The sequence below is a fragment of the Triplophysa dalaica genome, chromosome 13, assembly GCF_015846415.1.
Source record: "Triplophysa dalaica isolate WHDGS20190420 chromosome 13, ASM1584641v1, whole genome shotgun sequence".
Taxonomy (NCBI): domain Eukaryota; kingdom Metazoa; phylum Chordata; class Actinopteri; order Cypriniformes; family Nemacheilidae; genus Triplophysa; species Triplophysa dalaica.
In genome coordinates this window covers 10,488,822-10,507,678 of record NC_079554.1, presented here as the reverse complement: position 1 = coordinate 10,507,678, position 18,857 = coordinate 10,488,822, and the positions used below count along the sequence as shown (strand labels likewise).

The following is an 18,857-nucleotide window of genomic DNA, read 5'->3' as shown; positions in this document are numbered from 1 at the left end:
TGGGAAGAAAAGGTTGAAAAGGCAGCTCTGTAATCAATCACTCACAAGAGAAAGGTGTCCTCTACTATATTATCAATACATAGAGGTCTGACCATCCTGCCGACAGGGGGTGACCAGGTCATTTCATCTTTGCTCTTTGTCTCTTTCTCTTTCTTTGACTGTCAGCCCTGCATCTATCTTCAATTCTACACAATCCACAAATCCATTTTTGTTGCAAGTGTCTGCTTTCTCACAAAAACAACAGCTCTCTGAAGATGATGACCTCGAGCATGCAGTCCAACTAAGTAAACCAAAGGAAAGAGCAAAGATTGCTCCTCAGAGTATGGTAATGACAGGGGACCAGGGTGGGAAGGGGACGGGAAGCGACGGGGCGCTTCAAAGAAAATGGCTAGCAAAATAGGTGGGCGAGACTCTGTGACAGGGGTCTTCAACTCCTTTTCTTTGAGAGCCAGATTTCAAAAGTCTAAATAGGATGCGGGCCAGTTTTTTACCATCTCCTCAATTATTCTGGTATTTAGAATTTCTGTTATTTATTGCGTTTTTATTCATTTTATACTGTTTTTGTTGCACACAAATATTGCATCCAGTATGTGTGCCTTTTCATGAGATTAAATCTAAAGGGATATTGTCTTTATCATTGCATTTTATATTCCTTAATGCGTTACTTTGCCTTTGAGAATTGCTGCTCATTTACTCACCCACGGTCCCCCAGTACATCCAAGATGTGGGTGGCATTGTTTTTTCAAGAAGTTATTTATGAAGATATTTGGTTGAATTAATGAAAGTTAAACCAATAAAATACAAATACGCTACTACATTAAACACAAAAGCAATCCCTGCCATGTGTGACGTTAATTTAGCGTTTTATAAAGCGAATCAATTGGTCTGTGCAGGAAACTGAACCATAGCATTCATGTGCCCCACGCACTAAGAAGGGCACATCCGTGGTGTACCCTTCCTGCAGTTAGCTTACTTTCAAGGGTACAAGACCCGTTCTAAAATCGCAACCTATCGCGTACGCAAACCAACTGCCTGTGGCTGTGGATTTACATTTACATTTATTAGTTTGGCAGATGCTTTTATCCAAAGCAACTTACAAGAAGGAGAGCATATACATATTTTGGAACACGCTGAACAGTACCGATAGTTTACAAAATTGATGATTATAATGTTGTAAATAACATTACGTTTCTTGGACAGACCGATCAAATCCTTATTTAAGACGTCAATCGTTATGAGCTGCGGGAATTACTTTTGTATTGAATGTAGTTTGGACTTTTAATGATATGGCGTCTCAGGAAGTGCATGTCTTAAAGCACACCGTTATCAAAGTCTCTCCACTTGGCCGCCAGTTGACTAGCCCTGCTCTATGATAACCCGGAAAAGCGGTGACATTTACCTTGAGGTCCCACCCTAACCCAGTCTGTACAAAAGGATAATTCTTTGTTTCTTGTTCAGAACATGATATACTGTATGAGAAAAAGACAACAACAAAAATCAAAAGGTATTTACAGAATTAGAACATGTATTGTATTTACTATCTGAGATGATGGTTTAGGTCATTCGTGACAATGACATAAGTTCATAACCAATGAGAGATGTACATTTTCTGTCACTCCCATAAGATTCAGTCAAGAACTCCACCTCAGATCACCCCTGCCTATTTCACACCAGAATCCGCAATACATCATCTACCATGTGTCTACAGACAAAGCCAGTGTCCTCTCCACACAATTCTAAATGACACGACTTGTTTCAACTCAATTCAATTGTCATTTTCCGCCAGACTTCCAGAGCACAAAAGCAGACAATAGCTTTGTTTAAGCGGCATTATGGTCCTGGGAAGACAGGAAGATGAAGCCTGATGTACATTCTGGGCCCTGGAGCCAGTAAACGATATTCTGTGCTCAGTCACCTCCCCTCTTTCAGCGTATTCTCACACTAGTGTTGAGTTCCTACAGACACAATACTAAAGCTGCATCACTGACTACAATGCTTCTAGTTAACCCCAGCAAACCCATGAGACACCATCATCAATAAAGCAAGACGGACAAGAGTTTGTTTATGTCCGTGTGACTGAAAGGCGATCGGGTTGCAGGTGTAAGATGCGGATTTATGCTTATCGCTGCAAACTTGGCCAGCGTAGGGCACGCTCAGAGTGAGCGTGTACATACACAGACTATTTAGCATTTGGCTGCCATGCCAACAAGATCATTAGCAATGACAATACAACAAACCCCTCCCCTCTGGGTCCCAATTTAACTGGAAGGGACGGATAGTGGGCACACATACACTCAAGAGTTACCTTACATTCAGAAATGCAAGCAAAGTACAAGCTATCTCAATCATGCTGATAACAAGTTTTCCAAGATACATACTAGATTTAAGGTGATGTAAAGGGTACTGAAACGATAACTTTGGGACAAAAGGTTTGCTTAGATTCAGATAACCAGCATCAACTTCAGGGCGAGATTAAAAACGGTCATATCCTTAAACGATAACAAAGAATGAATGCCAGACAGCTAAACACTTAAATTAGACTGTAAAATAAATAGTTTGCTCATTCTGAGTCAAATTCGGTTACTTTCTAGAATGAAACTAATCTATTACACATTTCTCAAGAGTGGTTTTAAAATAAGAAATTAAAATCGCAATGCCTCATTTTTCCCTAAAATATTGCAGCGTTTATCGTAAATAGTTCATCCATGTGGGTCATTATCTTTTTAAAAATCATGTGTCCTCGTAATCTTTAGTTCAAATCTGAAAATGCACTTCCATCCAGTAATGAATATCCATCTTCGATGACGCATGTCAGACGGCTTGGGCGGAGCATCTGTTAACCCCTCCCCTTCAACTGCCAATTCCATTTAAAATGCAACGGCTGTTTTTATCCATCCAATAAAATCACAGAGAAAGACGAAAGCCATGCCCACTATTTTTTCTCATTCAAAATTCCATTTCACTGAGAAATACGGGTAAATGTGTAAAAAAACGATCTCAACTCCCAGTTCACGGGGACTTTAAAGCATGTTATTGTCTCTGAAAACACTTGTAAGATAGACTTGCAAATATAAACTCAATTACAAATATTGTATATATAAGATATAGCCTTGAAAACAAATAACTATATATAATTATAATAAAAATAATTTGTGTATTTTAGCGAAATGCGTTAAACTAAAGATTGCGTCTACTTCTATGTGACGCACCCTTGATACAAATAAGGCAAAATATATCGATAACCACTATACAGAGCTGTGATAATTCATATCTTCTCAATTTCAGAGACTGTTTAACTGCGGCATTTGTAGAAACTGAAACTAGCATGGCTGCTTGGCAGCAACAGAAACAGGCTGTGAGAATGGAAGCTGCCATATCCCAATGGGCACAACTCACAGATCTCCCAAAGACGTTGGCCTGAATCAATTCTTGCAGCTCATTCCAACCAATGTATTACACGGTGGTCTGCTCATGCCTAGTAACAAGCTTTCAAAATGAATGTGTAACACATTAACCTTATCCGTGAAACTGTTTCACCTCATAACTACTATTACACTAGTGTTATGACCCCAACGTGGAATGACAATATTCCATAACGGTTGGCAGAGATCCATCCATTTGGCAAACGGCCCTTCAGTTGCTACAGTGAATCGTCCATTTGACACCCTAGACTGCTAGCTCATCATCAAACCATCTGACAACCCAGTTGTCTATCGGTCTGTCTTGTCCAGTCACAGCACTGATGAGGATTCCAGTGTCCGTATCTAGCTAAATGAGAGAGTCATCGCAAAGTAGATTCAGAGAATGTGTATACGATGAAAAACACAAAACATTTATATTTGCGTTTTTGAAAGATTTCACATACACATGACAGCGTTATCAAATCGATCTGCATTAACACGGATCTGGGAAATCGAATAAAAACGCATTTTAATGCATGCCAGGCCAGTGGATGGCGCTGTTGCACTATAAAGAAACACTATGTGCCTGCGCACATAAACATACCCTGTTTAAAGGTAAAAGCTCTTCAAATACACTTTGTCCGCGTGTATGCATGTTTATAGTTGGTGTATATAGATCCTATGTTGTGCAGTAAATCTACTTTTTGCTGGAGAAAGGATGTTCAACTAGGCAGTACAAACATGCAGCACGGAGGCAGCCATTATTGTTTAGGGAATACTCGCATCGTGTAAATGAACAGTTTTAAGGGTTTAGTTGAAAACGGTCTTGTGTAAACAGCCTCTCAGATAGATCTTACTGAAAATTCCTACTAGTGTTATAGTCAATCTTGTGTGTCTGCAATTTTAAAATAGCCAAGAATCCAAGAAACAGCCATCTGACTGAGAACAATCATTTTCAATTTGTTTTGCACATTTTGATATGTTCTTTCCTAACCAATAACCAATGTTAATTGAACATTGTAAGAACACTGAATTACAATTGTAATTAAACTAGAATGGCCAACTGTTAGTAACACATTTAAAATAGGAACAAATGTTTTATATACGTACATATACACATCATTTATGCATCTATTTGTAAACAGAAGCATAAAAACAACAGAAAACATTAGAACATCACATTATGCGTAGTATCTCTTCCGCTAGACATTGTGCTTCTGTTAAAGAAAGTGGTGTATGGTGAGTAGCAAACCTTTATTTAAACGTTTTATTAAAATATTTTTCTCGACCGTTGACTGTTAGCATTAAACCAAATTCTCACCATCAGTAAACAGATAAGATGATCTCCAGCCAACCCGTGATGTTAGGTTATTGCCACAATGACAGCATGCACTACATCTCCATTATAATCATTATCATTTCGAACAAGGTCAGAGGTCAAAAGGGAATTAAACTTGCTGAGCGCTAATGCACTTTAATTACTGCAGCACACCTGCTCACAATTCATTAGCCCGCCAGCTCGCTCAAGAAGATGAACATGCATTAGTTAAACACAATCACACACGTGACACATCCACGTATGCCAACATGGCAAAACAATCAGGCTCCCACTGAGCAAATTCAAAATCAAACGCTAAGAAGGGGAAAAACAACAGGGGCATGGTAATAAGGGCCACGGACTTGTGCACACACACTTCGAGTCATTAAAAGTGCTGCTCACGGTGATTTGTGAATTATTGTTGATGCAATGGAGGAACCAGGGTGCCAGGGAGGTAGAGCATCATGGGTTGTGATTTTGAAAACAATTAGTTGAACACTATAAACTAACAAAAGAAAGTCCTCTCTTTCACATACACATACACACACACACACACTTCTAGTGTTATTGGAAAGGGACCATCGGGGTTAAGCTCTCTAACTCCCACTTCTTTCACTGAAAGGACTCATGTTTTCTGACCCTTCCCAGGGGAGACATAATTGTATTAGGTGGTGCAATTATATTTGCATTTATATCCATGGCTGGTACATTTAACCTAATGGAAGCTCTTCCATTGGGCACCCAAGCATGCAAGCAGGCATGTATTTTTTCCTTTATGAGGGCAATGCTTCATTTTCTCAACATCTCAACATAGACAGGCACATCTAAAAGCACTACAATACTGGGCCATACTGTCTTGGGTACTCAGTTGAAGCACCAAACAAAAGCATAGTGCTTTTTCTTCACATCATTGCTTCAAATGGCAGGCCTATCCATTGTGATAACCCGACCATTGCAATCATGTCAGGTTTCTGACTTAATGAATAATACAATGCTCAAACAGAAAAACCCACTTTAGCGATAAACAGCATTTAGAAAAAGAACCTTTGCCCAAATGCAATCTCGAAGTAGGCTTTATTGTTTAAAACTGTGCACCATGTGGGAGTGATGGAGTAGGAGGTGCCTGACCAGCACACTTCACTAAGGTCCAAGCATCCTCTTTTTATATCAGATAACCTCACAATTGCTTTTCACAATCAAATGTGCGGTCGAAATTGTTAAGATTTAGGAGATGAAGAAAGTATCTTACAATCACATCATTCAGTTGCAAGAGGTTTTTTCCTCTGGCACATCGGTTCCACAGCTGGTCCATCCTCTCTGCTCCTAGAAAAACCTCAACAATGACTGCTGCATTGAGAAGAGGTCAAATGCCAGCTATATGGGTATTTTCTCGTGAAATGAAGGGAAGTGGAATAAAAAGCTGTGCTTTGCCCAGCGTCGCAAGAAAGAAAATGTTTATTGGGATGGCGGAACAAAAAGGTATTTTAGGGTCAGGAAGAGACAGAGTCTCGCATCAAACCGGAGATTCCTTTTTCCCCAACTTCCTGTTGAATCACCACAGCAGGTCTCTACTGAGCGGGAAAAATCAATACAAGCTCTTCCGGAAACATCACTGCAGATGATAGGGCATAGCACACTAAGTTGACTGGTTATTTGTGCCTATTGTTCCCCTTTTATAGTAATGGGTCAGGAAGATTGTTTGAGCATTTAACAACTAACTATATTCCAAAAAAATCTGTAAAAATAGGGCACAATATACTGTTTTAATATGAAGGCTGTATTTTGCACTGCATTAAATTACATTTTAGCATTAACGGAAATGTCTGTGAAATAAAGGATAAGTGTTCTCGTATTTTTCTGCCAGTACTTATCCTTTTTTTCAGTGTAGTTGACTATATATTTATGTTTATACATAAGGGCTAGACAATAATGATTTTTTGCTTTTTAATCACAATTACCTGATTCTGTCAGTTTGTAACTTCTTTCTTTCACTTCTGCATATTTTTTTCAAGTAATACATGTTAGGGCCGCACGATTACTAATCGTGATACGACTTAATCCTATTGTAATCGAGCTGGCTAGGATATGGAATCTGTCGATATTCTTTTGAATGCGTAGCTTGTCTGTGAAGCACGGCTCTGGGATCAGTAGGAAATACTGATCCAAAAGCAGTGCGAGTTTGAGTCGCTTACAATGTGCATTTGAAAAAGCAACACCCGTCAAACATGATCATTATAAATATACTTTATTCTCATTAAAATACCTGATGAGGCTTGATTAACAGTAATAAAAAGATGTCCACAGGCATTACCTTGATTCTAGAAAGCGTTTTGTTCTTCTTCTGCAGTACATATTTGGAGTTTCCGCACGAGATCGCCCTCTGGCTTTCGGATGCAGCAGCATTTTCAATACTTCACTCAAAAGCTGTGCATAAATCACGTGATATTTATCGTCGGTTTATCGTGACAGCCTATGTTATAATCTTCTACTGCTGAACATCTGCAACCCTTTTTTTAACACATGCTATCATCCGTATACTCCGCCTAAAAAAAAATTTGACCTTCATATTATGTGTTTTCTGCTTTCTATTTAAACTTTCATATCACGGCGATTATGCTCGATTACTTGAGGAGGGCAGAAATCATCATCGCAAATAAAATATGATTAATCGTGCAGCCCTAATAAATTTTATTTGTTTTGATATAGTTTGCAACAAATCCTTGCATTCAAATCTATTCCTCACCCTCAAAACACCACTACAAGCATTTTTTTTAGGTAAAAAAATTCAGATTTTTTTACACAAGTCCTGTGCATTCTGTTCCATTCAGTTGCGCTGGTATAGCTGCTATTTGCATTCTCCGTTTTGCATGCAAATAGCATCTAGTTAGTCAAACAACACAATTTTATGGTAATTCCTAACAAACTGCTGCTCAAATTAAGGAAGTGGAAAATGTGTGTGAACTTGTATGATCTCCTTAGCAAAGTGCGTTCTGCTTTCACACAAGTGATGGTTACATAGGTTTAGGGGTGGAGCTTCATTCCGTTTTTTAACCAATAACCATACAATTTTCAACAACTGTCATCGTATGAATTCATTCGAAATTACCACCTTGTACAATAGTTACCCTATCCTGTGAGATCAGTTTGGGTTCTTTCAGCTCCAAATTACAAAACTAATACTGTCCGGCCCACAACTTTGTGGCTTTCTCGCCTTCCCCACAAAAGCCGGTGACAACAACAAAAGATGGACAGCGCTTACGTGAACATGTTTAGGCCTTAGGGGACCAGCGATCTATAATCAACCCCAATCAGCAGCCACCTGCTCTGATGCTGAACCGGACAATTACTGCTTTCTGTTGACCGGAGATGTAGCCAGCTGTGACTGGCTAATTACACAGTCAATAGTGTAATCAGTCGTGAGGCTCTAGCACTTCTTTCCCAGGTGAGACGGGAACGAGTGGCTCCACTGAAAGACCAGTCAAGGGGGAAGGGAACTCGGAGGGCAATAGATAATTGTTTACTAAAGGCCCATGTAACCGTCTCCTAGCAACTACCCGGCAAGCTCCCAATCAGGTGTGGCTGACGCTGCCGTTTAGCCTTGAAGTGTAGTGGTCCTCCACTCTGACAGACGGTTACAGCTGCAGTCTCTATCGTCAACATTCTCTGCTCACCGGCAGGATCTCGTGTGGTTACTTTCTGTCACCCGCTTGTGCAGTGGAGCTGGCCAGCGACAGACATTAAACTGTAATGCAAAGCTCCATTACACAACTGCTGGGAACAGGTGAGAATCTTAACCCGTTGGCTCTATTAGTCGGTGTGAAGAATTGAGCTTGGGTATCCTAGTGGCAAAAACGGAATCCATTTCACATGAACACCAGTTGTAAACTTCAGAGGAAACTCTGAATTCGAGAAACAAATCAGACAAATAGGAAGAAGTAAATAAACAACCCCGCCGGCAGGTGGCGGACGCCATTCCCAAGACTGGGTGAGGTGCTTGATATCTTTTTACAATACTCCCCAGATGAGGTTTCACTGGGCACACATCAAAGAGATGACCGGATGCGGGAAGAGATTCCTCCGGGAATTTCATTAGCTTCCACGGGACGCTCAACTACTGCAAACACAGCACGCATTAGAAATTCAAACTCAATCTCAGGCTTACAGAGGGCATGCCGATCCTACAGGTCTAAAGCCACAAATCACATGAGTAAGTTATATATGGACACGTCGAAGTGGGATTTGAGGCAGTGGGGCAGAAGAGAGAGCAGGTGGACCGTTTAAGCTGGCTTTGATCAAACCGACCCAAGAGGGTCAGTGTGATAGCGGGTTACACATTAACTTAAACGGTTGTGTGTTGTGCGTGTGGGTGCCGGGGGGGTTGTAAAGGAAAGGTGTTTAATTGCCATAGGAGGGCTGCTTATGGGGTGTGCCATTAAACACAGGTGAGTGAGCCGCAGCTGACACTGGGCTGCAGTCCAAAACTGACAGTCAATACTATGCCAAATCTTTTTTTTGCGTGTGTGAGACTGAAGTGCATGAAACATCGCAGAGATGCGCAACCTGATATCAGCTTCGGTACTGCGCCAGTGTGTGTGGAGACACTTGATAATAGTTTCAGATATTAAAACAGCTTGTATTCGGTGCGGTTACGAGAAATCACCGCATTGACCATACAATAGTTACACCAATACATTTTACCCCATATGAATATGAAACCTTCTTTAACTATACTAACATGTATTTGCAGTTAAATCATAGTAACCACAAATCTACTAGTCTCACCACAATAACCATAATTTACTGTAATAAGACCACGGTTACTATTACTAAGGCACTCCATTCCATTCCATTTTCTGCCGCTTATCCGAACTACCTCGGGTAACGGGGAGCCTGTGCCTATCTCAGGAGTCATCGGGCATCAAGGCAGGATACACACTGGATGGAGTACTAAGGCACTCCTTTTAATATAATACTTTAAAACAATACGAAATAAATAGCTAAAACGAATCGATGGCTATATTTTGGCCGAAATTATATATTTTCAATAAAAATTCATGCAAATCAGTAATACATCCTATAGAACACGGGCTGCCATATTCTTCGGGAAAAATGTGAAAGATTCACCACAAACCAACAAATAGTTGCTGTGTTTCCCTGCCTAGTGAGCTTTCTACCCAGACAGCACTCTATGAAGACAGATATGTTGCCTATAAAATCGTTCAGTCAGGCAGCCCACTATGTTTGGAGATACAGCCAGAAAACTGGGATGCGTGTCACCTCAAATGCACCTTTACATCAGTCAATATGTTCTGTTTCAAACACGCGCATCTAGAATGATAACACAACATAATGGTTTTTATTTCTTTAACTCCTCACGTGGTCTGAAAAAAGATCCCAAGTTAAATGAACACAGTAGATAACACACCCACGATTTTATCCAAGCGCTTTCCAACCATGTCATCACCGTAACACTACACACTGACAGCTCAGAAGAAGACGCGCACTTACCGTCCAGGCGAACTGAAAGGGGATGACGATCTTGCCCGCGTCGCTTATTTTGTTGGGGTTCTTGGCATTTCTAAAAGAAAATATATTTCCACCGAGAACGCCAGTAGATCCAGTACCGAAGGTGCACTGCCCGGTTGTGCTGACTTCGGATTGGTACTCCTTCAGACATACTTTAAAGTAAGTGTCACAGTCGTCCCGCACGCAGCGCTTGTCTTGAGAGTTCCGTGTGCCGTCGCAACATTCCCCGTCCCACACTTCGCCGTTTAAATTTTCGACAGCAATCAGCTGCAGCTCAAAATAGCCAGAGGACTGGGACACCTAAAAATAACATAGAATAGAAAATAAAAAGGGAGCCGATAATGCTGGTTAACATAAAAAATGTGTTGCACCAATCCTAAATGCAGATAAGATGCAACGTTATTTGAGGCGATGTGTTGAACAAGCTGGGCTGATCGCGTGCGCTCGAGCATTTGAGTCTACAGTTCGCTAGTTTAATATCAGGTAAATGTCACGCAATTCATCTGCAAACTACGCGTGATGCTTAAGAAGATCCGAATTGTGTATATTAAAGATGCTCTTGACTTTGCACATTTTTAAATCACAGAAATGTCGCGTTTTAAGTTCAAATGTCTCACATCTCTTGACAGTCCAATTGCACGAGCACATGTGTCTTACAGCTGACGGCTGCGTAACAATTCAAATATCGAGCAGATTTCTGCTCTCGCCATGAATGCTTCTCAAATCATCAGCCCACACCCGTCAACTTTTCCCCTGCCGATCACTTCGATGACAATGAAATCAACCCGCGACACTAGAAACAATCAGCGCTCTCACCTTCGTCCATATCGTTAACAGCAGGCACGCCATCCGGAGCAAATTCCTAATCCTAATACAAGTCCACATGCCTCTGATTTAAACGTTATGAATAAAAGCGACAAGAGATGTGAAACGGCCGTTGACCGGCGACAGGATCCTCCGCTCCTGACATGCAAAGATTCACTAGCGTGGTGTGTTTGCGTGGTGATGGTCTGCGCTGATACTCTCTCTCCCTCCGTCAGATCACTTCACGGCAAATGATATGTTTCACGGCTACCCGCACGCCTGAGGAGATCTCGCGATTGACAGCCGAACGGACCAATCACGAAGCCCCCGTTTAGATTTGTGGCCAACGCCGCTGCTCGAGGGCGGAGTTTTCCCAAACTTACGCTGACACGCTGTGAAAGGTGCAATGTTTCGCCATCAATAATAAGAGATTTTTTTATTGCCTTTTAAGAAAAGCTTTGCTCATACAAAAATAAACAATTGCGTTTTGAACGAGCGGGTGCTCTGCAGATGAAATCGAAAACATCCCTTTGACCACATTTATTAGGCTACATGTAGCCAATGTGTGCAATATTCTCCCGTAAATAGTTGAGCGGTAATACAAAATTCAGAGCGCATGAAAAACGACGTTCTTATAAAATTAATGTTTGATTGATATGTGGACGACTACAATATAATACACTGTAGCGAAGTAGGATGATCCTGAGGAAAAGTGTCTGTCTACACTGCAGTCTTATGTGCTGGTGCGTGCTCAGCCTGCAAGTGTGATTTGCTCGGGTGAGAGCGCCCTCTACTGTACAGTTGTGCATTAACCGGAAACGAGTGCACTGTAAAACCATTGGAAACATTACTGCTAAACATTAAAATAATATCCTACTGTAAATTGACTAAAAATATAAATTAACTGATTTGAAATTTAATCTGAAAATAATTGAGATGTAGCCATAGGTACCTATTTATGTAGACGTTTCTGGGTGCATTTGTATTCCTGTATTATTTGTAACGCCGCTAGATGTGAGTTTTAAAGCTATTTGGTTTTAAAGGAGGTTTAAAATCTCCTCTGATTTACTTACAACACCCGACACCCTCTCACCTGGTGAAGGCCATGTCACTAGTCACAGCATAAATAAATGCACTGATAACTTAGGCAGCAAATGGACACAGCTGGGTGCAAATGGCTGGGAGACCTCGGAGAAGGTAGAAGAAGAAAGTGTGGGTGGATATAATGGATCTGTTGTGAAGAGGATGGGGGAAGGGGGAGTGGTGTACTGACGGACAGGGATGCTGGCGGCTCTGGTAGGCGTGTCTTGGTTGCCTCCCTCATTCATATTTCATTAGTTTTCCTTTGAGGCCTTGCATATAAACCTATAGCCGACGCATTGATTCTCTTTAATCATGATTCATGGCCTTGACCCACTTTAATGTCTTTCACGATCTGTTAGTTGCTCACTTCCTCTCATCACCGTGGACAGATCAGAAAATAAAGAATCCCCTGCTAACAAGATAAACCCATATGGTTAATGACAGCATTATTCAGCCAAGCGAAAACAGAATATTGGGGCATAAAACAAGCAACTTCTTTACATGCTGACAGGTTATAAATCAATTGTGTGGTTGCTTTTTGTATTGCTGCGCTCGGTTCTCTCGGCCCTATATTTGATGCATGACCTTATTACAGAAGCTTGTTTCCATAGCGATAGGCTTTCGATTTTACTGTAAAGCAAGCAGAGGAAATTAAATGTGATATAAAGAGATTTCCCAAAGGTGAGAAATAATTGATGGAAAATCACACGTCAAAGAGACATATGGCTGCTGGATGCTGTTTTCTTTGTCAGAACAGCATCTTTACTCTTCTTTGACGGGTATAGATAATCCGTAGGACTAGTTAGAATTTATCGCTTTAATACTCTACATTTTGGACTCAATGTTTCTTTTGCAGTGATCTAAGGTTAGACAACATCTTCCTGTTTACACAAATCAGAATTGAGAGGAAAGACATAATCTCATATCTTTCGACGAGACTACCCTTTAAAATAAGGTGCTACAAAAGGTTCATCACATGCTATGGAATAACTTTTTTTGGTTACCTCTGATCAGACCATTTCTTTTTTCTTTTTATAGTCTAAAGAACCTTTTTCCATTTCAAACAACGTTTAGGTAAAACGGAAAGGTTCATGTTTTAAAGGCTCCTTATGGAACCATTAAGCCAAAAATGGTTCTTCTAAGGTGTCATCAAGCACTTTTTAAAAAATAAAGGCATGGTTGCTAAAGTATTTCCATACAATTTGAAGCAAAACTTAGAGTGACTGCACTGTACAGGGATTACAGTTACAGAATACATTACAGTTAGATAAAAAAGTTGCAGTCTATTAGAATCCATACATTTAAAGGTGATTGCATGTGTAAAACACTTTATGGATGCCTGGAGCAGTTCTAAAACATTTGATTTTCACGTTTAAGCAAGAAAAGCCGGAAAGTACAGGTTTATGTTTTTTTCGTACATTTTTACTCCTTCCGGTCTGATAACCTGAAGCGTTTTACTCACTCAAAAATAACATATACAACGTATAATTCCTCAAAAATCATTCTTTGCAACGAAATTTTTTCATGTGTATATTGCCCTGCATGAGCACTGTCAGTCACAGACCATGAAGTTTTTATGTGTTTGTTTAAACCCATGTCAAACAAACACTGTTGTCATAATAATGTCACCATCTAGAACAAATGGGCTTCAATGGGACATTACAGTGGAATGGCTGCCAAGACAAATTTCTCATGTCACGAAACAGATTGTGATAACAACATCTTTAATAATAGCATTATATCTAATACAACTACTTTAAATCCTCCTTTATTTTTTTTTACGTATGAAAGCAATAATGAGGAAATGGCGTTGGTTGTGTTGAATGGAATCTCACTCTTCATGTTTTAAAAACGATGCTAAGAGTAAAGCCGTTGGCCGCATTCATTTAGACGGGAATGACAACTTTAGTAGTGTAGTGTGTCACATTACATAATAAGAATGCGTCTTTGTTACGGGATTACAAAACGTGTCCTCATTTGTGATATTTATCCTAAGTACTGTAACTAATTATAATTCAAGAAATGTTTTACATGTATTGGATTTACTGTATGTGTGTAAATAGTTTATCTGTGAGGTCACGCCCCTGTCAAGCACTCTGCGACCTCTTGCATCGTAAGAGTAGTGTGCATATTTGCAGTGATGCAGAACATGAGGGCATCCGACACCTGAAAGTGCTGCGACTCCCTAAACCCTGATCACTGATCTCAGATCAATCTTATTATCTCAGGAAGCATGACTTCCTCCTCTAAACGAGAGCAATGGATACTTTTTCTGTCTTTTGCTCATCTTCCGTCCGTGTGTGAAATCTGATTGTAAAAATATATGACGTTTTTTGATGTACGAACAAAACAACACTTCAGACATGACTCACGATAACAAATAGGTTGTTCAGAACAATAGATTGTCAATAGTTTTCAGAGGATCAGTATGTCAAGTAGTGTTCAAACTTCTTGTGGTTGGCTATAAGAATGCATGACACACCTCTTACCTCTAACCTAATCTTAAATTGGACTTTCAACAATGGAGCCAATTTATGTTGATATACAGTGATTTAATGGAGCCAATTTATGTTGATATACTCGATTTAATTTAGACCAATCCCACACATGTAAATTTCTAAAATAAACCATGCAACTTTCGCTCATTACTCTTTGATAAGTTTGCAATAGTTGCAGAAAGTCTGCACTGGTGTGCAGATTTTGTCGAAGGACATCAAAACACGTTTGACATTTCGAGTCGATTTTGTAAACATAGCACAACCTACAATGACACGTCACGTCAATGAGAGTCCATTCCATAACAACAACTGGAGTCATCTCCTGCACATCCATATTTTGTTTATGTGAGATTTGTATTTCTCTGTGAGTTTGTTGAGATCGGAAAGATTTGAAGTCTGGTACTGTGTGTGATATTTAATTATTTTTAGTGTACTGTACTGTAGATGCCCAGTTTATCTCTGTATCCCATTACCAAGTCGGCAAGTGTGATGTCTTGTTATTACATTTTTTTAAGATGGTGTATGTAGTGCATTCCAGCCTTAACTTGTCAAACATGTCCAAATTGAATCCACCCACCCATTAAAATTGAATAAAGAAAGATGAACCAAAGGAAAGACAGACATTATATATATTATAAATGTTGTGACCTGTTTAATTTATCTAATCAAACGCTACTCTGTACAAAATAATGGGCATGAGGTGGATGCACATTTAATTCATGCACATTTAGTTTCATAAAATACAGCAGTAATTATGCATCACTTATGTTAAAAATATAACAGTCCACTTGTGCATAATGAAAAGACTCTTCACCCTCTTTTCTTATAGCTCTCTGAAAAGAGCAAAGTGTAGGGACATGCCTTTGCCATTTGTGTTATAGATATAATACATCTGTGCTGAGGGTTGAGTGAGGATTCTTTTGTGCACACATTCAATCAAGAGGGCAAGCATGCCCCTTATTTGCATAATTTTAACATGTTGAAGAGGCCATTCTCAGTCCTCCATAGTCTATTCATTTTTATTGATCATATTTGAAAGTGTTTATGATTGTATCAGCATGTTTGTGAGACAGTGCAAATGTAATAATATGAATTACTCTTCAAAGTCGCATAATCATAAAAAAGCATTTTCAGTCTTGTCCATTGTCTACATGAACTGAAACGCAGTGTCACCCTCCACTTGAGAACTTATTTTGGTTATATTTGGACCGGGATATCCGTCCTGTTTATGACATCACAAACCGGACTGAAGTGGCTTAGGATTCTCATGAGAGCTGACCATATCAAACTCTAGATGCTTTAACTGCCCAAAAACAGCCACATTGACTCATCCAGGATATCCTACAACAGAGTCGGAATGGTGACTCCCCTGTTTGCTTGTTTTCTTTCTGGTTAATTCAAAACTGCACATCCGTCCACTGGTTCAAAGAGGGTTCAGGGATTACATGGCGAATCCTGTGGATTCAAAACTACTTTGTTCGCTTTTTACTATCTCCTCAGAAAAAGAAAGATGGAATTAGCAAACTTTGAAGGAGATTGCACAGCAGGAGAGTCGAGTCACTGAAGTCTCATAAATATCTACGATGTCTGCTGATAAGCAGAGGACCTTGTGTTCTCACAGCCAGTTCTCTGAATCACTCTAAATCAAAACGTTGGATCATTACTCTTACCCAAAAAGCACCGGAAAATGGCCTCTTCTCAAAACTGCAATGTTCAGGATGTGACTGCTGCTGGGCTGTGAAATGATGATAGAATGAAAATGAGATGCATAGATGACAGCATGTAAAGCAACTTACTATAATGATCGGCTGCCCATATATGCTCAAATTGTTGCGGTCCTTCCAAAACCTTGCATGTCCAAATCTGCTATTTTCAGGAAATGAAAACACATTGTAGTTTTTAAACGATGAAATATTGTGCTGTTGACAAGCCGTTTTTAACGTATTTTATTGGCTAGATATTTCCAAAAAACAGTGACAATAAAGGGAATCCCATTTGTAAAAATCATCAATTTCATGCTGGTAAATTTTGTCTTCGGTTATTCGCTTCTTCTACACATTTAGAATTTTAAGGGTAAATTGCTGACAAGAGGATTTACTGCCAAAAGTGGCTAAATAATGTTGAGATGTCATTACGTCATGATGTCATATCATGATGTCGCTAAACTGTCTGATTGCGAAGAAAATTGTAACACCGTGTGTACACCTGCCACTACTGGCGCAACGCGCTAAGATAATGGCTTGTTCTTAAAAGGTTTGTCGAGTCACGTTGCATCACATCCAGTGAGGACAATTTTTTTATTATAATGGGTTCTTATGCGTCTAAGTGTTTTATTTTGTCACATTGTGCCACGTCCGTTGTAGACACGGTATAAGAGTTTTTATTTAAAAATTTTTTTTTTAAATTGGGCTGTTAATTATTTGAAAAGAATTAACCAAGTAATCTTATTTCATAAAAGTAACAGTTATAAATATAACATTTATTTATCATGAGGCATAATGGAGACTACTTTGATTCTATTAAAAGTAATGATCGCTTTTCTGAAAAACAGACCGCCTTGGCCAAACAGTATATGTGACTGACAAATGTCCTCCAGTCTTTTTAATGAGACCCATACAGTGCCAGAGAAAATAATGTCATTTAGGGTAACAAGTTTGCTTTTCATAGTTTGAGTCACTTTTCAAATTTGTCGAAAGTTGTTAAAAGTTGCCAGATACATTTTAAAATGGTGCATTTGTTACTAGGTGCTTTATGGAAAAATGGGTTTGCACCTAATTGTGACCAAATTTCCACCGATGACATTGTGTTTATATCTCTTAATTTACACCTGAAATAAAATAAATGATTTTTAACATAATAGAGATTTCATGTTGAATAAAGAATAAATATTTATATCAGGCTTATTTCACGCAGACTATTTTACGAGGTGGCAAATTGGTATGATTTTGTGTGATGTCAACAGTAAAAAAAACTATTTAAGATAAAAGCAACAAAAAGCACTCCTAAATCTTACCATCAATGGCACAAGCAGAAACATGATTCATACAAACTGAGATTCATACAAATTAGCCACCATTTAAAAAAACAATAATTTATCTTGTGATTGCTCGTGAAATTGATTATAAATATTACTTTTATATGAAACACATATGGCTAGTCAATGCAAGTGGACAAAGCGTACTTTACCTAAAAGATAAAGAGACTCCTAACTAAAACTAATGCCATAAACGTATAATGTCCCCGTCAAAGAGATTCTCTACAGAGATCGGCTCGCAGCTCTCTAGTGCTGCACCACCGGTGAACCAAGACAATGACACCTGTTGACCAGGCTCATTTTTTTGACCATCAATTCCAGGTCAAAAGGATCCCAGGACAGAGTGGCGAGCCCTATCCAGTTTCTCTGCCCCCGTGTGCACACCAGTCCCCATTAGCATACAGATGGATAGTGTGCTGGAATCATATTGTGTGTCCCCCTCCTCTTTGTCTGCCAGTCATAACTCCAGAGGTGGGCACAATGCTCACTGCTCTTCAAAGGGCTGGTCACACCTGGGAGTGTTCTGAGAAAGGGAGTAGGCACCCATAGCCAGCCGCACAGATGGCCTCTCGCGCTAAAGCACAATGACCGAGCTGCATGAGGTCCATGTGTCCGATTACACGTAAAAGTGCTTGGCAAAACTCCTGAACGGATTTGGGAGCTGTGACGCTTGAGAAGACCTCATTACTATTTCATTACCAGTAGTGACATAGTGGAAATACATTGTGAGATGCAGTAGGGTTGCCCTGCACACATACATGCGTTTAGATATGACATGCCATATACATGGCACATTTTTTATTTGCTTTTCTCTGGACCGAGACAAGCCAAATGAGTAAAAGTTTGGAAAACTGAATGGAAGATGCAATGATGCTTAGCAGATGCTCCAAAAGTGCCAGACAGGAGGACTCGTTGAACAAAATCCTGAGGGGGTGTTTCATGACCTGTTGCCATCTCGTTCCCTGGCAACAAGTTCTTCTAGAACAGAACAGAACAGAAACTTTGTGGAATGCTGTGGGTGGGAAGTCAAGTCACGATTCATAAATACCCACCCCTTCCGAGAAACATTGCCTTCAGGTGTGGAACGATAACATCTGTACGCTCCGCTGTTCAGGAACTCTCCGTGTTGAGAGCATCACGCATATGAGCGTTACACAACCCCATAGTACTTACAGGAAAAAATCAAAAGTACT

General features: G+C 39.8%; 1 protein-coding gene across 4 annotated transcripts in view; it reads right to left on the bottom strand.

Annotated features, from left to right (window-relative positions):
* jag2b (jagged canonical Notch ligand 2b) overlaps positions 1–11,306 on the bottom strand; it is a 40,606-nt gene extending 29,300 nt beyond the window's left edge. For 3 of the 4 annotated variants that reach the window (XM_056764431.1, XM_056764430.1, XM_056764432.1), the window contains exons 1-2: positions 11,062–11,305; positions 10,228–10,545 (exon numbers count right to left, since the gene is read on the bottom strand). In XM_056764431.1, coding sequence (XP_056620409.1) covers positions 10,228–10,545; positions 11,062–11,130 — 387 coding nt within the window. In that variant the 5' untranslated portion in view covers positions 11,131–11,305. Of the gene's footprint in view, positions 1–10,227; positions 10,546–11,061 lie in introns of all 4 variants that reach the window. The other variant, XM_056764429.1, reaches the window with a different exon arrangement.
* Positions 11,307–18,857: the final 7,551 nt, after the last annotated feature.